Here is a 19124-nt window from a genome sequence, read left to right on the forward strand (position 1 = left end):
AGGCTGAGCAAGCTCAGAAGATGGCAGTGCTAGACATCAGATAAGATGACGCTCGGTCCTAGCTCGGCTTGGTGAGGCAGACGCGCTAGTGAAACTTCGGCCGCCAGTGTTCACGATGGAGAGTCGATGACCAGCAGTTGGCCTCTGGTGTCACCCAACACATCAACACGTAGATTTTTTCCATACCCGCCGCTGCAGTCGCGAACAATCACAGCTCACGCTAGTCCAGTCCATCTCCAAGCTCCACAACACGTCGTCATCATGGCCGAGACGGCAGCTTCGCGACCGCAAAGCACAGCGGAACAGCTGATCAGATCCTCTTCGAAGCGCACACGAGAGATATTCGCCGCCGACTTTGCGTCTCCGGCCGCACTAGACCACGCCTCTAATGGCAGTTTCTCGATACACCCAACCACACCAGCACCCTCGGCCGCCGCCGACCAGGCCAGCGTCGCATCGCGCATCCGCAGCGAATATGAGCATGTACGCGAGCTCCCACCTGCGCTGGCCGCGAAAATGGCTAGCGCAGCATCCACGGCGGCCGAACGACGCAAGAAGATCAAGGCGCAGAACGCCGAAGAAAAGGCATCTGACCCTAAGATGCAGAGGATGATTGATGGTGTCGCAGAAAAGGCGGACAAGGCGCGCGACGCGCAGTCGATGCAGTTGGCAGTGAGGGCTGGAGGAAAGGGTACGGCGCCAAATGCTCAAGGACCTACCCCAAATAGAGACCAGACGTCCAGCGCGCTGGTGAGGAAGGACGTGGTCCGCCAAGCGAAGCCAGACTGGCATGCGCCCTGGAAGATCAAGACGGTCATTAGCGGACACATGGGATGGGTAAGCAACGGGACATTACCACGCGCGATAGCGATAGTAGCTGACTCTGTATAGGTGCGATCGGTGGCCATGGAGCCTGGAAACCAATGGTTCGCTACGGGTGCCGCAGACAGGACAATTAAGCTCTGGGATCTGATCAGCGGCCAACTGAAGATCACATTGACAGGCCACATTTCTGCAGTCAGAGGACTGGCAGTGAGCCCGAGACATCCATACCTCTTCTCTTGCGGAGAAGACAAGATGGTCAAGTGCTGGGATCTCGAGACCAACAAGGTAATCAGACATTACCACGGTCACTTGAGCGGAGTCTACTCGCTTTCGCTTCATCCGACCGTAGATGTGCTCTGCACGGGAGGACGAGACGGTGTAGTCCGCGTCTGGGACATGCGATCGCGCAGCAACATCCACGTCCTGGGGGGCCACAAGGGAACCATCTCTTCCATCCAGTGTCAAGAAGCCGACCCCCAAGTTATTTCGGGAAGCATGGACAGCACAATACGACTCTGGGACCTCGTTGCAGGAAAGACGCGCACGGTACTCACCCACCACAAGAAGTCTGTTCGCTCTCTTGCCACACATCCAACAGAATTCACATTCGCCTCTGGATCTGCACAATCGGCGAAGCAATGGCTGTGTCCGGAAGGCAAATTTATGCAGAACTTCTCGCCCGTCGACAGCATCATCAACACTCTGTCAGTCAACGAGAATAACGTCATGTTCGCTGGTAGCGACAACGGCGAGGCCTCATTCTACGACTGGAAGACAGGTCACCGCTTCCAACACGCAGAAAGCATCGCGCAACCGGGTTCTCTTGAAGCAGAAGCAGGTGTCATGTGCTCGACGTTCGACAAGTCTGGTCTGCGTCTCATCACTGGAGAGTCGGACAAATCAATCAAGATTTGGAAGGAGGATGAGGACGCTACTCAAGAGACACATCCACTCGACTGGCAGCCGACACTCGGACGGCGGAAGTTTTAGAGTAGATTGGCTTGGGAAGACGAAGTAGCGTGTGCATAGTGTTCGGAGTTGGATTGGCGTCAAGAATGTAATAGTATTGGGATCATGGCATCATTAGCATAGGAGGTTATACCAAGCACGAAGAGCGCAACCATTTCCACGGTTGTTGATAGCGCATACAAAGCCTCAGCACGATACTGATAGTTCCACGAGTAACCCTCAGCCCAGGTTTGTTCAAATCAACATGAAGCTGTGCAGTAACGAGCCCCGGAGTGTGCCCAGCCTGATGCATGTGAATACGGAATACGCGGGATACGTCAGTGGCCTAAGCTTGAAAGTGGGTTGTCCAAAGAACACCAAGCCTCCCGCACTCCCAACCATCCCGCTCAAGATGCAGAAACGGGCGGCACCCGCACGATTATGGCCCCCGTGAAGCACAGAGATGTGGTCTTCGCCGCTATCGCCATCTTCATCGCCTGGGGGTACCTGACGCACTGGCAGCCCAAGCTACACTACCTACCCTACGCCTTTATCGCCGGCGCACTCGCGACGCTTGCGCTCCTAGCATGGCTCACCCTGACGACTGCCTGGGACAGGGACATACGGAGCGGCGGAAATGTCGACTACGGGCCGCGCCATGTCGCCTTCGTTGCGCCGGGCAGGTGGAAGGCTGAGAGGGAGGCCATGGACAGGAGGAACACGTACATGATGGAGCCGCTATACCCCGCGTCCTTTATGATATCAGACAGCATTGACGTGCTGATCGGACTGATAATGCGCGACTTTGTGAAGAGCTGGTATGGCAGCATCAGCAAAAGCCCGACGTTCATCAACGAGGTGGACCGGGCGATACGCGCTTCCATGGGCGAGGTGCGCGAACGCATACTGGCAGTGGACATGGTCGAGACAGTCGTATCGCGCATGATCCCTCTTATCACAGACCACTTGCGGGCATCGTATGAAGCGGAGCGCATAGTTCGTGGGCGCAAGCTGTCACGGGATATCACAGATTCCGAGGAGCTTGACCTGGCTATTGCCGCCAAATACAAGGAGGGTCGATTGCATCCGGCGGCTTCGTTGGCATACTCGAATACCAAGCCTATACAGCAGCAACATCTACGAAGCATCGTCGCGCGACTACTGCCAAAGATCATGCCTGCGAACATGTCCACCAGTCCTGCCGTCAATGTGCTGATCAAGGAGCTTGTAGCCTGCGCAGTCTTGTTTCCTGTGATGCAGATGCTCGCTGACCCAGACATGTGGAACCAGCTTATGGAGGGCTATGTAAGAGTTTACCCGCCCGCGGTAGGACGTAGCTAACATGGTAGGGAAAATCGTTGATCCAAGAACGGAAGACTGTTCGCAAGATTCGAGCTGCTCTCGACGAGCACGCTCCGCCGTCACCGAAGAACCCCAAGAACGTTCAGTTCCCGAAGCTTGCACCTGGCGACAACGAGCGACGATTTGAACGTTTCATTCGAGCCATCCGGCAAACCAATACCCTTGCAGATGCGAGACGATTTCGCAGCGAGGTGTCAAGTCAGTTACGGAAGGACTCAATGGTGGACGGGCAAGATCCTGTATATCTTCGGCGTCTAGAAACAGCGCGGCAAATTCTGGACACAAAGGTTGCCAACCTCAGCGCTGGAGGCTCGGTTCGGGCAAAAGTTGCCGAACAGGAGAAACCAAAGCACAAACGTACATCGTCCAAATTCGCAAACGCGTCCCTGCGCGAGGTGCTGTACGATGCCTCGGGTTTGTCCTGCTTCATGGAGTTCATGGATCAGGCAGACTTGATGAGACTAGTGCAATTTTGGATCGTGGTCGATGGCTTCCGCAATCCGCTAGAAGTAGAGACTGAAGAAGCGCCGGACTATATAGGCGCGCTTCCTGCCTGGACAGAGTCTGACCGTGCAGACCTGGCGCAAATCCACGATGCATATCTGTCAAAACCGGAGCTGAAGATACTACCTGAAGCCCGGCAGGCGGTCTCGGAGTTTCTCAAAGCTGGACGCAAGGCGACACCGCAGCAATATCATAATGCGCGGCGTTCATTGTTGCGCGCGCAGACGGCGGCATACGACCAGTTACAAGAACCCTATTTCCGGAGGTTCAAGAAATCCAATCTGTACTACAAGTGGCTAGCCATGGATGAGGCAGCGAACGCTCAGAATAGCACCGTCAATACCAGGACTGTAGCGCAAACGCTCGACAACTCGTCTGCAGCGGCACCTACCATGGTCCGGACACAGTCACGGCAGAAGAGCGCGTTGCAGATCCCGCATAGCGACCTGCGTCGAGCCGTCGCATCATCGTCAGATTTGAAAAGCCAAGGAAATGTCAAGAACGCCGAACCGCCCGCACGACGCTCTTTAGATGTACAGACGCCGTCTGCACGTCCGCCACTTTTTGACGATGATTACGACTCCGACCCTCTTGCACACTCGACTGCAAGCCTTAACTCGGACTTCGGCCATGGCCGCACCAACGGCAACAACACGCAAGTAGTCGATGCCATGCAAGCTGCTATTATTGATATCATGGATGAGCCTGAGGGATCCTTGTTCTATGAGCCAAGTCTAAAGTCGCCACTAGACAATGTCTCAATGCGCGGATCCGTCGATTTACCACGAGTGTCGTCCCCCCGCCCTCAAGCACAATCACATCAAAGCAAGGAAGACCTCAAGCCAAGTATAGCGTCACTAGGCCTGGTTGGCGAGCCCAGAACGCGTGGAGTCTTTGATGATGATATCTTTGGCGATGAGGAAAGATTCCTGGAAGACGAGATCGATGATCCCATACCAAGAAGTAAATCCGAAGAGGAAGAGATACATGAGGCAGCGCCTGGAGATCTGGGTCTTGCTGAGGCTATCGATGCGCTTACTGCAGATATCGAGCGTCTTGTATCGCAAGAGTCTATCGTGGACTCTCTTACGTCGAAGGCCGAGTTGACAAATAACGCCGCCGAACTGAGGATCCTACGAAAATCGAAAGCTAGCCTTCAGCGAGAGATACAGAGGAAGGAGCTACAACGTCAGCAGTACATTGTTCAAGAGAGCGATAACAGCTTGTACGGACGAGCGACTGTGTTCATCCAATCGATCATGGTCGGTACCGAGGAAGACGGTAAGGAGTACGCCATGTATGTCATCGAGGTTCGACGACGTGCTGGTGATCAGATGCCTGCCGCTACTTGGGTCGTTTCACGACGGTATAGCGAGTTCCACGAACTCAACAAAAGACTTCGAGCGAAATTTCCCCAAGTCCGGAATCTAGAATTTCCGCGCCGGCAGATGATGCTCAAGCTTCAAAAAGACTTCCTCCACAAGAGGCGGCTTGGTCTTGAGAAATACCTGAGAGAGCTCCTACTCATCCCAGCTGTGTGCCGCAGCCGTGAACTACGCGCCTTTCTTTCTCAGGCAGCGATCAGTCCTGCCGATGCGTTGAGAAACCAGAATCCCAACTCCAACGACTTTGTGACTCGTATCTACAACTCGGTCGCTGATGGCATGGAAGAATTCTTGGGCAATATACCTGTGCTCGATCAACTATCCGTCGCAGGTCAAAACCTCATATCCGCCGCTACCACTCAGCTCGCAAATACAAATGGCGCAACAGCCCAACCTGGCAATCTCTCTTCCTCCGGTGTTCTCGTCGCCGGCGAATCCAACAACGATGCAGAAGCAGAAGCTGAACTCCTTGCCTTTGAAAACAAAGAGCTCGAGCCCTTTGTGAAACCAATCTGCGATATCTTCCTGGAAGTCTTCGAGCTAAACCGCGAGAACAACTGGCTGCGAGGTCGCGCCGTGGTCGTAGTCCTCCACCAACTCCTTGGCGGCACCATCGAACGCAAAGTCCGCGAGTCCTTTGACAACCTGCTGTCTGAAAATAACATCGTCAAGTACATTGATACGTTGAAGGACAGCATGTGGCCCAACGGCAGGATGAAAGCAGGCGTTGAGCGGACCAGCAAAGACAAAGAGGGAAGTAGGAAGGCGGCGAGCGAGGTTCTTAGTACACTCGTGCCTGAGTTGGCAAGCAGTGTGGTGGGGAGGCAGAACGCGCAGTTGGCGGCAAAGAAGATTGAGGGGACCATTAATAATACAAGGCTGAAGTAAGTTTACAAGTGATTTCAGTGTTTAGGGTAGAGCTAACGAGATGTAGTACGCATATTGCTTTTACGCTGCTGGATGAGATGATTCAGGTTTTGTTTCCGGATGCTGGTACGAGGTAATGTTCAACGGTATGCATGAGATGGTATTGCATAGCTGGCGTTCTGCGTAGGCGCCACGGTGGAGTATTGGATCTATTGGTATCATGCTTGTTTCATGTCTCAAATCCACTTTTACATGTTCTGTTCTGGTTCTAGTCTTCTTGTGGTAACTACGGTCACTCGCTCTTTCCTCTCTTTGCTTTCAATACGTCATAGTGGCGGCCTCTCCAAGTACGGATACCTTAGGCATGAAGACAGACACAAAGGATGATACGATGTTGCCCAAAGCAGTTCTGTTTATCATGCGTAGAGTGTCTGCCTAGATATGCTGCGAGGCTGAAGAGATGGAATCCTGTGATTGGCACCTGTACGCGCCCGCGAGGCTGAAAAGCTGGAACGCCACAATTGGCCGATGATTGCGCACACATGCAGACGCCGTATGCACGCATGTTTGTTCTCCATCGTACGGTGCGCGTTGTTCCACTGCCGATAAAAGGAAGCCGATACCTCACCTTCACCTCTCATCACAGCAAGGAGGGTCTTCGACTACCGTCAACACAAACGCTAACAAGTTGCTCTTTCCTAGCAAGATTCGCCAACAACACAATCTTTGTAGCGACACACTGTTTCGCAAATTGCACTCAAGATAACACTCGAACAGACTCAATATGTCTGGACGCGGCGGTGGACGAGGTGGACGAGGCTGGCGAGGAGGAAGAGGCTTTGATCGCGGTCGCGGCCGCGGTCGTGGCGGAAACTCATACGGCAATCGCGATGGCAAACCACAGTATGAGTCGAGACCCGCTAGAGCCAAAGAGACGGACGAGCAGAGAGACGCCAGAAAGTCATACAGCTCTTGGAAGCGCCGTCTTGGTGAGGCTGAGACTGATCCGACAAATATGCGGCGCCTTTGGTAAGCTTTTCATTGTCCAAACTACTTATGAGACACACACTGACTGTTCCCATTAACACTTTAGGGAAGGTGCATTGAGCATACTCGAAACTGGAGATAGAGACTGGTGCCAGCAACTCCCGCAAGATCTCAATGATGACTCCAACGACGAGAGTGCTCGTCGCCACATTCTCGCCATTCTACGCACAGCCGTCGTTGGCTCGGACTACCGCACCTTCCTTGATAATGCCCGCAACTTTCTCCTCACGCTTACACACCCCGCACTCCTGCGCTGTCTCGCCGTCGACACACATGTCGGATCCATTTACAACCTCTTCGGTGGGGTCGGGGGGCGTACGGCAGTACAGTATCTTCAGCGAGTTTCCAAAGCTCTTTTAGCTGCTCGAACAGCTACGTCTTCCGCAGCGTCTACAGAGGATCATCAAACAACGCTTCTGGCAATGGCGTTGGCGCTATTTGAGCTGTTGAAGCGGGAGCGAAGAGCACGTTTCAATGACGATGTCATCCCGCTGGTCGACTCAATTCAGACTGCAAGCGATGCTTGCAAGGGCTCTCCAGATATTTCTGCACGGATTACCAACCGCCTCAACGACATTCGAGCCCTGGTAGCACGTGCGCAAGGACTGCTTGCCGATGATGTAGGTGATGATGACACCGGCGACCACGACGACGGGAGTGGCCAGAAGTCCTCCTATCCAAGAGACTTGGTAGTTCCTTCGGGCCGCTTCGATAACGACAAAAAGGACATTGGCGACCTGGTACTCTTTCCAACTCGTGATGAAATCATGACTGATGAGAAAGAATTTCTGCCATACACGGATCCAGATCAACCGCATTTCCTGGAAGACCCAGTACAACGCCACATCGACACTTACTTTCGGCTGATGCGCCACGACATCTTTGGTGAGCTGAAAGGTTCTTTGGCTGGTATCATGCATGCAGTGTCCCAAGATCCCAGCGCGCTGTCCTATGCCAATCTTGGAGACATGCGCGCCAATCAGTATACCAACGCTCGCGTCTCCTACGTCACGCTCAACAAGCGAAAGGGCCTGCAGGCACAGATCGAATTCTTGCAACCTGCGATCATTCGAAAGAAGAATCCAGACCAAAAGGTGAAGTGGTGGGAGGAGTCCCGGCGATTCGATGATGGGTCGCTCCTGTCGTTCATCTGGATCGAAGACAACGTCGTTCAACACATCTTCCTCACTGTCTCAGACAAGACCACTGATCCCAAGAAGGAATATAGTCTCACAAACCACAACCAGGTAGCTTACGTCACAACGAGCTTGGTAACTCAAGACCGAGCAACAGTTAAGATGCTCATGCATGCAAACATCGGAGTGGCCCGCGGCCTCTTGCTGGAGTTCCCAAAGGTCATGCCGGCGACATTCGCACCAACTCTGGAGCGCCTACAGGCTATGCAGCGGCTGAATCATCTGCCCTTCCGGCAGTGGATTGTTCCAGAAAAGAACAGTGATCCTTCAGGGGCACGTGGGATCCAGAAGATCCCTCCACCTCTTTACGCGCGCACTGCTGGCTTCAGGTTTCCAGCTACAACGCTCATGAAGGACAAGAACGACGAGCCGTTTTCAATCGAACCAACCGCATCATGCGACGACGAGGCGTTACTTGACAAGCTTGAGACCAAGACGCAGCTTGATCGTGGACAGTGTCGCGCACTAGTCGCTGCGTTGACCCGCGAATTTGCGTTCATTCAAGGACCTCCAGGAACAGGAAAGAGCCACTTGGGTCTCCAGATCATGAAAATACTGCTGGATATCAAGAAGAAGAAGAAAAAGAAGGACCTTGGGCCTATACTCATCGTATGTTATACGAACCATGCCTTGGACCAGTTTCTGGAACATCTGCTGGACATCGGCGTCAACAAGCTCATCCGTGTCGGAGGCATGAGTAAGTCAAAGAAGCTTTCCAACCACAACCTTCGCACCCTGGGCGACATGGAGACCAAGACTAAATCTGAGAAGTACATGGCAGCTTTGAGGTACAAGAGTTTGGATGAGACTGAGAAGGAGGCGGGAAAGACCTTTGCAGGTCTTCACGGCTTATCAAAACGTGCGCAGTGGCACAATCTCAAAGGTCATATCCACGAGGAATACCCGAAAATTTACAACCAGTTCCGTCGCTTCGATGACGAAGGCTTCCAAACAGCTGGCCGCCACCCATTCGATGTATGGATTGCAGATAGTGAGACGCATCATCGTCCAGCACTATCAGCGGAAGTCTTGCGACAAGTCGTACAAAAAGCGACCGTAAACGTATTCTCCCTATCAATGCAGGAGAGGAGCGCGCTGATCGCTCATTGGATTTCTGAGGCTCAAAACAACAAGGTCAGCGAGCTTTTTGAAATTGTCAACGACGCTGCCAAGACTCAGCTCGAGCTGAGTAACATCCACGAAGAGCTCAACCGTCGAATGCTAGAGAATGCAGATGTCATTGGTGTTACGACCTCTGGTCTAGCGAAGCGTATCTCGGTCCTCCAGCAGGTGAAGTGTAAGGTCATCATCTGTGAGGAAGCGGGAGAGGTCATGGAGAGCCATATGATTTCTGCGCTACTTCCTGATGTTGAGCACCTGATCCAGATTGGTGATCACGAGCAGCTCCGACCTTCAGTCAGCAATTTCCGCGACCTATCGCTCGAAAGCGATCGAGGAAAGCTTCATGCACTCGACAGGAGTCAGTTCGAACGCCTCTCGATCGGTGAGCCTGGGCGGCCTCTTATGCCCGTTGCTCAGCTCAATGTGCAACGCCGCATGCGCCCGCAAATATCATCGCTGATTCGCGAGACCATATATGACAAACTCAAGGATCATGCATCTACCACCGAGCTGCCTGACGTTGTCGGATTGCGCCATAACGTCTTCTGGCTTGATCACACCAACCTCGAAAACGACAAGGATAGCGATGTACACAATACCAAGTCCAAGTCCAATATGTGGGAAGTCAAGATGGTGCATGCACTAGTACGACACGTCGTTCGACAAGGTGTTTACAAACCGGATGATATCGCGGTACTGACACCATATACCGGTCAGCTCCAGAAACTAAGAGCCGCTATGCGCAGCGATTTTGAGATTTGTCTCAGCGATCGCGATCGAGAAGCGCTCGAGAGGGATGGCTTTGCAGTGGACAGCGACAGCAGTCCGGAGGTTGCGACACCCGATCATGAGAGTCATCAAGGCAAGCCGTTGGAGAAGAAGCAGCTGTCGGAGCTATTGAGAATTGCTACGGTGGACAACTTCCAAGGTGAAGAGGCCAAGATTATCATCGTCTCCCTTGTTCGAAGCAATGAGAGGCAGAACGTCGGGTTTCTGAAGACAACAAACCGTATCAATGTCTTGTTGAGTCGCGCTCAGCATGGCATGTATCTCATCGGCAACGCAGACACCTACTCTAGCGTCGAAATGTGGCAGAGGGTCATTGGTATGCTACGTGCCACCAATTCGGTGGGCAAGGCCCTGGCTTTGTCCTGCCCTCGACATCCCCATACGGACGCTGAAGTTCAGCAACCTGAAGACTTCCATAGGCTGAGTCCTGAAGGTGGCTGCAGAGAGGCATGCGCCGATCGTCTCGGTTGTGGTCATCAATGTGGAGCCCGATGCCATTCGAAAGCGATGCATGAGGTCTTCCTGTGCGAGCAACCATGCCAGCGCCGACATCAACCTTGTGGTCACGCCTGCCAGAAAACCACATGCGGAGAGTCTTGTGGAATTTGCATGGTCTCACTCGACAACGTACAGCTTCCATGCGGTCATGTCAAGCATGGTGTCGCCTGCCACCTTACCAGAAACATGTCTAGCATATCATGCGACGTCAAGGTCTCGAAGTCCGTACCTGGCTGCAAACACGATGTAATCGTAAAATGCTCAGTGGATGTATCCAGGAAAGGATTCAAGTGCCCCACTCCGTGCAGTACAGTTCTGTCTTGTGGTCATCCATGTCCTGGAACGTGCGGTCGGTGCAACACCAAGGATATGACCAACCAACCAGTTGTCGAGCACGCTACTTGCACGAAGACATGTGGAAGAAAGCATGGAACTTGCAATCACGATTGCGGTCGCCTATGCCATGACGGTACAGACTGCGGTCTGTGTCAAGCGCAATGTGAAGTAAGTGACATCTGTCTATCCCCAGAGTACATTCTGACTCCATCCAGGTACGTTGCAAGCACACTAGATGTCCACAGAGGTGTCATGAGCCGTGCGCACCGTGCATTGAGCCATGTGTTTGGTCATGTGAGCACCAAGGCGACTGCAAGATGCCTTGCTCGGCCCCGTGCAGTCGCTTGCCATGCGACGAGCGCTGTACCAAGCTTCTTGTATGCGGTCACCAATGTCCGAGTATCTGCGGCGAAGCATGCCCTAAGGATTACTGTCAAGAGTGTGGCATGAAATCTGAAGAGCAGCCAGACATGATTATGATGGTGCCGTACGCTGACGTTGACTTGAACGAATCACCTATAGTCGTTCTTAGTTGCGGGCATTTCTTCACGACTGAAACACTGGATGGGCTTGTCGGCCTCAAAGATGTGTACAGTGTCGACGCAACCACGGGTCTCTTTACCGGACTGATTGAGAACGCCGAGCTTTCAGCGTCAATCCCACAATGCCCGAACTGTCGAGAGCCTATCAAGCAATACGTTACTCAGCGCTACAATCGTCTCATCAATCGGGCTGTCATTGACGAGATGTCCAAACGCTTCATTGTGAACGGTCAACAGGAACTGCAGCAACTACAAGGCCAGCTTGAAGATGTCCGAAAAAAGCTTGAAGCGTCGCGAAAGGGTGTTGTTCCGGCTGAAATCGTCCAATTACGTGGCCAGGCGGCCCATGAGTTTACCATGCAGTCCATCAACGACGAGATCAGGAACCGTTCTGGAGACACTATCAAGTTGTTAAATGCAGTCAAAGCATTCCAACGTCGGATGGACAATCGACATCAGCCGACCTTCAAGTTGCACCAAGCAACTCTTCATAGCATATCACGAGACGACTCATTAGATGCCAAACTCGCAAAGTTGACGATCGATTCTTCGGAGACGTCTGCCAAGCGCGACCGCGACCAACGTATCACTCTCGGGGGTAGACTGCTCGAGATCAAGGTTCGCTGCTTGGCGCTTGAAGACAACTTTGAGGTCATGCGTGCCGTGGGCCAGAAGAATCTTCACAGCGAATTGCCTCTTAAATTTTCCGGGGGTTCGCCGCTTGTGAAGGCGCATCAGTTTCTCAAAGACACCGAAAAGCTCATCGGTGACAGCACACATGAGAGCCTGCCTAAACTTGCAGTTGAGGCAACACTACACTACGCCCAAGTTGCCCATGCCTTTAGTGGTGTCCAGGCTGGCAACAAAGATGATAGTGCGAAAGCTATCGCGTACCGTAACACTGCAAAAGATCTGTTGGCGAAGGCAGACAAGCTCTGCGAGCATCCCTTCGGCGGTCGAGATGATTTGCGTCGAGCCATCGCCGCAGCGTCAAAGATGCTGAACAGTGAGTTCTATCAGGCAGTATCGAAGGAGGAGCTGGAGTCCATCAAACAGGCTATGGTCAGCGGGCGCGGCGGTATCGCAACTCACTCTGGACACTGGTACAAATGTGTCAACGGACATCCGGTAAGTTACTGCTCTTCACGCTCACAAAGTATATTCTAACGCAACGCAGTTCGCGATCGGAGAGTGTGGCATGCCTATGGAGGTGGCGCGTTGCCCCGAGTGTGGTGAGCGTGTTGGTGGTCGGAGCCATACCGCTGTGGCGGGAGTAACGCGCGCAATGGAGATGGAGATCTGAGAGTGAATCATTCGGCGCTTTTGTGAATCGCGTCAGCCTCGATCGTGGAGCTTTCTGTGTAGACGGGTTCCGTAGATCTCAATCGCGCTCGTCCAAGCTCTTTGGCAATGTCGTTTGATGGGATGTAGTTACTATACTACCCCAATGGACCAGCTTGCTGTAGATTGTACTTCCATCTTGTGGTTCTCTCGTAAATGGCTGCATCGTCGTCGCAGCACATGTCAGGTTCGCCAGAAGGGTGTATGATGTTATCTTGATTGTGTACGTAATAATGTGAGATAGCAAGGCCCGCTCCTTGATCCGCCAGACCGCCGACAATGTCTCTTCTCGTCGTCTTCCCGGCCATTTGCCGTTGTTCGATGGTGCAATCACCCAAAAGAATTTGTGCCGTTATGAACGAGATTTCGCATGCTGGGCAACGCGATGGCCAAGTTCGCGATGTCTTGATGGAGGAACAGCAAAAAGCGCTTAATGTTTTTCCACGAGTGTGTAAAGTCGCTTGTCAGTCTCCTGGTAGAGGCTATTGCATCGCGATGATCATCAGGTTCTGCTTTAAGGAACAGGTGATTGTATAGCTTTATTGTCAATTCGCTAGGTTCATCTAGGTCACTGCTGTACCGTGGTTCTCGGCGTGGTACCGTGGTTGCTTGATATTTTTCCATCTGGGCAACACTGCCGAATTGCCGGGGTAATTGCGATGTGCAATGTCGCTTGTCGGTATTCAGGTCGCCAATCATCTACCATGGAATATCGCGACGGAGTTATTGACCTTGAGGAGCATTACCTCTAGCCGCTGAGTCTGGAGGAGCAGTACGATACAAGGCACTCACGCGCTGCATCACCACAAGCGTACCTATGACGCAGCTCAAGCTACTTACGCAACAGAACGAGGCTGCAAAGTATAACATATGCAACTCCATCTGTCCCTGCATCACTCGAGTTGAGGCCATGTGGGCTGCCGTGGAGACGGCTCGCAGAACCCCCTGTCTTGTTTAAAAAGTGGAAATTTGACTGCCGCTAGCGACATCGCTAACCATTCTGATTGGCCTGCTAAAGGAGCTTCTCTGCGCTTCAAGGAGATGAGGCCCATGGCTCTGAGCGCCGCCATCCGCCATCGCACGGCAATGAAGATATCGCGCATCACGATGGCCGACGGTGTTGAGTGTTTGAAGAGGTGGAGTGGGCAGCAAACGGGTAGAAGAACGAACAGTCAAACGTCGCGCATCTAAACGCCCACCCAACCAGAAACATGACAGCATAAAGGAGCAAAGTCCATTGACGAATCACTCTCGCTTGCGCGCCGATTCCAATTCCAATAGCCATTTGTTCGCCCGCAGCCTTGTCACAAGATTGGTGTTGCAATCTTATTTTTCCACCTTCCGTTAGCCGCTACCGGTACTCCACCCCCTCAGAGGGCCTGAGGCGAGCAAACCATCGTGAGTTCCTGAGTCGAACCCCCGGTTTCAAATACAGCCGGGGATCCTCCCTTCTCATCTCTCCTCGCCGCATCGCTCTCCAAACCTCTACGCTCCTTGCTATTTTGCGACCCAGTGTTTGCTGTTTGCTGCCCGTCATCGTCAGCATTCTCCACATTCTTTAATCATCGTCGGTCCGTTGTTTCCAACGCCACACGTCACACACGGGTCCATCACGCTCATTGTAATTACGATTTTCAACACGAAACAACCGTTCAAGATGAAGGCAAACACCATGATCATGGCGCTGGGTGCGCTTGCCATGGGCGCGAGGGCTCAGGATGCAGTTGCGTAAGACATCTCCACAACCCACATCCCCCAGATGCCTGATCTCACCCGCAACGCGACTGCCACGCGGCTTACCCGCGACAATCATGTCTACATCCTTGCTAACATGCTGGTAAACGTAGGCCCGAAGTTCAACAATCCGTCCTCATGGTTCTCGCTCAGGCGATCCCATCGGACAGCGTCGCATACGCGCTCGCATCATCCTCTGCGTTCGCCGCTGAGATGGCATCGTCGCTCTCCGCTGGCAACACACCAACCTGGTACCAAGCGCTCCCCACGGACGTCCAGAGCCTCTTGCCTCAAATCTACCCTGCTCCCGTTCAGACTACACCGACACCTACGCCCACGCCATCTTCCAGTGCGTACGTCGCGAAGAGCAGCAGCAGTGTTGTAGAGAGCTCTAGCGTCCAACTCACCCCCTACCCAACGGCAATGAACAGCACCGTGGTCAAGCCTACTATGAGCGCTACGGGAGGTGCCAGCATCAGTGTAACACTGGCTCCCAGTGGCACTGCTTCTTCCACTCCGGATAGCCCCGAGTTCGAAGGCGCGGCTTCCAAGCTCTCTATCGGCGCTGGGCTCGGTGCTGCGCTGGTTCTTGGTATGCTCGCTTTGTAGACGTCCACTTGTCTACTTGGTCCTGCATTCTAGGTTCGTGATATCAGGCTGCACTAAGATGTCATGAGTTCATCTGAAGTCATGCGTCTTGCTGCAGCCTGTCGCTCGTCTTCACTTTAACGTTTCTTTACGACGCGATGCTGTTATTCTTCTTGGGCAACGATTCGCACTATACCTTTTTGACTTTTTTTGGATTTGATGAGGGGAGGAAAAACCGAATGGGCGGATTGATGGATCTTCATGTGATAACTCTGACTGTAATGCTTATGCATCCCGGGTTGCTGGTTTGTTTGTTCGAGCGAGCGAGCGAGTTCGGGGATGGTGCTGGTAGATGGTTGTAAATAGCTTTAATATTTAATCAGTCGATGCAGTAAGGGACGGGGCTTATGGCCGAGAATGAATGTGATGAAGTGATGCCTGAAACACCGTACTTAAGTAACGTTCTCCCAGGTCCGTGGGGAGGCGTAAGCAACACGCGTCCTCCTCGTGTTGAGCTGAACCTAGACCCATGTCGGACCCCTTCCACTGACCCACAACAGGACTGCGTTGAGTGAATCGACGTCAACACGCTCCGAAAATAGAAACACCTCCTCGGAAGACAAAGATGTGTTCTGGACTCTGTAATGCTCATTGGACCATGAATGGATGTTGAGAATGCTGCGTTTGGCAAAACGGAGTCTCGAAATGTACGATTCTTGTTGGAGCCCACTGTCTTTGATCAATCGTATGAAGAACATATGGCCTATTGTTCAAGTACTTACATCCGACCCCCCGGGCGCAAAAAGGGATTATTGCGTTACATCTTTTGCCTTATATTTCTAGTGGGATGCGGATGAAACAGCATGATTGATATCATGTACAGCGTAAGCAAGGTAAAGTGTTCGTATAATATTACCCAGTAAGAACTGTAAGAAGGTAGGAGAGAAACAATACAGCGCCGGAGAAATCAATCGAGACAATTGCACTCTAGTGCAAATCGCATTATCTACATATCTACATGTCTACATATATAATCTCATTACCATTAAATAGCCCCCAAAAGGGCAGAAAACAGGTCATAATCGTAAAGTTCCTCCGTCCCGCAACCATTTCCCAGGTCGCAAACCCCTCCTGGAACCGTGATCATGACGCTCATCGAAGGCGTGTAGTAGGTATCATCATCTAAAGCGCGTGCGAAAACAAAACCTGCTGCCGTGATATCATCTCAATGATAGAACAGAAAAAAAAATAGTCGTCCCCCAGATATTTACGAGCATGTCGCAACATGCAAAGATTCCTCTCCAGCTCAGTATTCATCCGAAGACTGAGCCTTTTGGTCATGATCTAGTGAACAAAAAGAAATTCGTGATCGGGTTGACCTTAGAAGTACGTATCGGCAACGTCACGTCCACCGCGAATGGCCCATTCGACAATTTCCATGCCGCTGAGTCCACTGGCGTAGTACGTCTTCTTCTGGCCCTGAAGCTTATTAAGCTTATTGTACGCGCCGCTGGAGAGCGCGTCGCCTTCGAAATGCGGGAAGTAATCCCACTTTTTGAAGGCCTTGACGTCGTCCTCGCAGAAGGGCTGGGGTGGCACCGTGGCGTTGCGTGGGTCCTTGTTGATTAGAGATAGGCTCTCGACGAGCAGATCCCGTGCAGCGTCCTCGGTTTGAAACTCGTAGGGGCCCCAGGACCAGGCTACGGAGACGTTGGACTCACGGCTCAGGTGGAGAACGGCTACTGGCTCGCCGTCGTTTGGCGGCGGGACCGTATCGTTGGAGCTTTCCGCAATGTAAGAGACGCCGAAGGGGAGCTCCAGCTCTACAGCGGAAGAGTAGTACTGGTGGGTCGTGATGTTGGCGAAAGTGTCATGTTCCTGTTCTGTCAAATCTACGCCAACGCGCTCCAAGTTCTCCATGCTTGGCGGGAATGCGAAGATGACCGAGGAGCATTCCTGCTTCTCCCAGGTGACATAGCTGCCGTTGGGTGCAGGGGTAGTGTATGTCACGATAGGGTGGTCGCCAGACCGGTCAACGCAACGGACCTCGGACGAGGTGTGGATGGGCGTCTTGCACAGCTGGTTCTTGGCGTACTCGACAAACATCTTGTGAAAATCCATGTAGTAGACACTGTGTAGGCCGACAAATGCCGTGAGGATATCCGGGGCGAAGTACTGCAGGATGTACAGCTAATCACACGTTAGCGTCCTGCATGTGCAATCCCTGCAAGAATTTCAGAGGATGACGTACCGCTGGAACGATGTTGATGTCGCCGTAACCGTAAAGCGCGACGGGGTTGACAAGGAGAATTGGCAGCGCTGTGAAGTTGTTCTGGCGGAACCATTCTGCGCCCGATACGGTGAATTCGTCTGGTACACCATTCTGTTCCTGCATTAGCCTGCCGCACTTTGTGCAACGGCGCACTGCAACGGGTGTCGTACCTTGTAGTTCACAACACTAATCGGTCGAAAGCGCTGATTCCACAGCTGAATGTACCTCGGAATTTCCGCGGATACCTGCGCAGTGAACTGCGGGGTTAGGGTGGGGTTGATGGAGATGTCGCCGGTGGTGTAGTTGTAGCGGTACATTTCGCGCGCACCGGCAAGCGCAAAGGGCTCGATGGAGACATTGGTCTGGTTGAGGATGCTGATGGTGTCTGTGTATGTCGCGTTTGAGAAGAAGGCGGCGCCGAGTGGGTGGAAAACTCCTCTGGAAGGGTGGTCAGCCGCGTCTAGTGCGCATGGAGGCGGATGCTGTGTAACGCTTACTCGTCGTTGTACCAAGCCTGGCATTTACCACCAACCTCTGCTTGACGGTCAAACATGACTGCCTTGATGCCTTTCTCCTCCAAACGACCGGCAGCAGCCAGGCCGGCGGGACCTGCGCCGATGATGCATACTGGGTGCTCTTCACAATTGCATCGACGACCTTGAGGAAGGGCCGATGCTGTGCGCAATGAAAGGGCAAGCAATGGTAGTACTAGCGTCGACCACATTTTTGGGAGATTGGAATGGAGGATGGCTGAGCGAGCAATGGCAACAATGGGAACAACAGAAATCTTGGGGAAACGACGAAGTAGTTGCGGCTTATAATAGATGGCAGGGACGCGTCTGCAGGTCCCTGCATCCTTTTGGGTCCATGACTTTCTCGTTTGCGAGAGAAGATGAAGAGGGCGAGCTGGGCAGGCGCTGCACGGTGCGTTGGCAGTAAACGGCAAAGAGCAAGACTAGTACCCTTACCTCGAAGCCAGATGGGCGATTTGCAAGCCTCATCAGGCCCGAAGGAGCATCAATGAGGTAAGTTTGAACGGACAACGGTCGTGCGGCGAAGCACTGGCGCCCGCTGTGACGCCTCAGACGAGGGTCTGCTACTTGGAGCATTGATTTTTCATTAACATTCACCCCTGGCATAATCGTAGTCCAGGTAACCACCACTGCCGAAGGGCTGCCTTTCACAGTGCCGCTGAGATGGCGCCTCGAGGATGCATCGGATGCTTCGCGATCGCTAAAATCACACTGCAGGGCGCTAGAAGCGGTGAACAGCTGTCTGCAGATGTCATGCTGCAGAGCGTATGCCGTCTGTCTCTGGAGCCGCTCAATTGGTGCCGAGGTTTGGCCTTCAGCCCTGCCACTAGTTTCCAAGCCACCGTTTGAGGCCCAGCCGCCCACACAATCGGGACTGGTTCCTGACTCTTGAAAAAGCTCTCGTGCCCGACTGGATTGCGGATGCGCTCGCTGTGTGAGACGTCGCAGTTCCGGTATTGCGACCGGGCCATGATTCGGTATCCAAGGCCGCTGCGCCGTATGCCCGTACATATTGCGGCGTGGACGTCATACTGAGGCCATGATGCCTCTGCGTTGGCCTCTCTGCGAGCCTAACAACTCACCATCCCGCCCAGGGCGATGACATTTTTAAGCCTTGAGGAGGCCGAGATTGCGACCGCAATGGAAGTTGTGTAGAACAGCAAGGCAAGTTGGCAAAGTGACATCATCTTCGCCGCACAGACCGACCACCAGCCCAACGTTAACAAAACAAAGAG

At 53.0% G+C, this 19124-nt stretch overlaps 5 protein-coding genes across 5 annotated transcripts; 4 read left to right on the forward strand and 1 right to left on the reverse strand.

The window, feature by feature from the left end:
- The first annotated feature begins 117 nt into the window (after positions 1-117).
- ACET3X_009893 (uncharacterized protein) lies at positions 118-2009 on the forward strand. The gene is made up of 2 exons (XM_069456058.1): positions 118-837; positions 892-2009. Exons 1-2 carry the CDS (start codon positions 127-129, stop codon positions 1813-1815), a joined length of 1635 nt encoding a protein of 544 aa, XP_069302726.1. The 5' UTR covers positions 118-126; the 3' UTR covers positions 1816-2009.
- Positions 2010-2214: 205 nt separating this feature from the next.
- ACET3X_009894 (uncharacterized protein) lies at positions 2215-6028 on the forward strand (the record flags this gene model as incomplete). Its single annotated transcript, XM_069456059.1, has 3 exons — positions 2215-3078; positions 3123-5908; positions 5959-6028. The coding sequence occupies 3 exons, from the start codon at positions 2215-2217 to the stop codon at positions 6026-6028; spliced, it is 3720 nt and encodes a 1239-aa protein (XP_069302727.1).
- Positions 6029-6675: 647 nt separating this feature from the next.
- Positions 6676-12724, forward strand: ACET3X_009895 (uncharacterized protein; the record flags this gene model as incomplete). The annotated part of the gene is made up of 4 exons (XM_069456060.1): positions 6676-6920; positions 6985-11047; positions 11095-12549; positions 12599-12724. 4 exons carry the CDS (start codon positions 6676-6678, stop codon positions 12722-12724), a joined length of 5889 nt encoding a protein of 1962 aa, XP_069302728.1.
- A 1481-nt stretch (positions 12725-14205) lies between these two features.
- ACET3X_009896 (uncharacterized protein) lies at positions 14206-15509 on the forward strand. Its single transcript, XM_069456061.1, has 2 exons — positions 14206-14490; positions 14610-15509. Exons 1-2 carry the CDS (start codon positions 14420-14422, stop codon positions 15103-15105), a joined length of 567 nt encoding a protein of 188 aa, XP_069302729.1. The 5' UTR covers positions 14206-14419; the 3' UTR covers positions 15106-15509.
- Positions 15510-16464: 955 nt separating this feature from the next.
- ACET3X_009897 (uncharacterized protein) lies at positions 16465-18080 on the reverse strand (the record flags this gene model as incomplete). The annotated part of the gene is made up of 4 exons (XM_069456062.1): positions 16465-17274; positions 17336-17467; positions 17527-17794; positions 17854-18080. The coding sequence occupies 4 exons, from the start codon at positions 18078-18080 to the stop codon at positions 16465-16467; spliced, it is 1437 nt and encodes a 478-aa protein (XP_069302730.1).
- Positions 18081-19124: the final 1044 nt, after the last annotated feature.

The sequence above is a fragment of the Alternaria dauci genome, chromosome 10, assembly GCF_042100115.1.
Source record: "Alternaria dauci strain A2016 chromosome 10, whole genome shotgun sequence".
Lineage (NCBI taxonomy): Eukaryota > Fungi > Ascomycota > Dothideomycetes > Pleosporales > Pleosporaceae > Alternaria > Alternaria dauci.

What these genes read in the sequence shown, in the direction of transcription:
- ACET3X_009896 (XM_069456061.1), top strand. Translation starts at nt 14,420, where the DNA reads ATGAAGGCAAACACCATGATCATGGCGCTGGGTGCGCTTGCCATGGGC. An exon ending in AGGGCTCAGGATGCAGTTGC is followed by an intron (nt 14,491 to 14,609) that starts GTAAGACATCTC and finishes TGGTAAACGTAG; the next exon opens with GCCCGAAGTTCAACAATCCG.
- ACET3X_009893 (XM_069456058.1), top strand. Translation starts at nt 127, where the DNA reads ATGACCAGCAGTTGGCCTCTGGTGTCACCCAACACATCAACACGTAGA. An exon ending in TTAGCGGACACATGGGATGG is followed by an intron (nt 838 to 891) that starts GTAAGCAACGGG and finishes GACTCTGTATAG; the next exon opens with GTGCGATCGGTGGCCATGGA.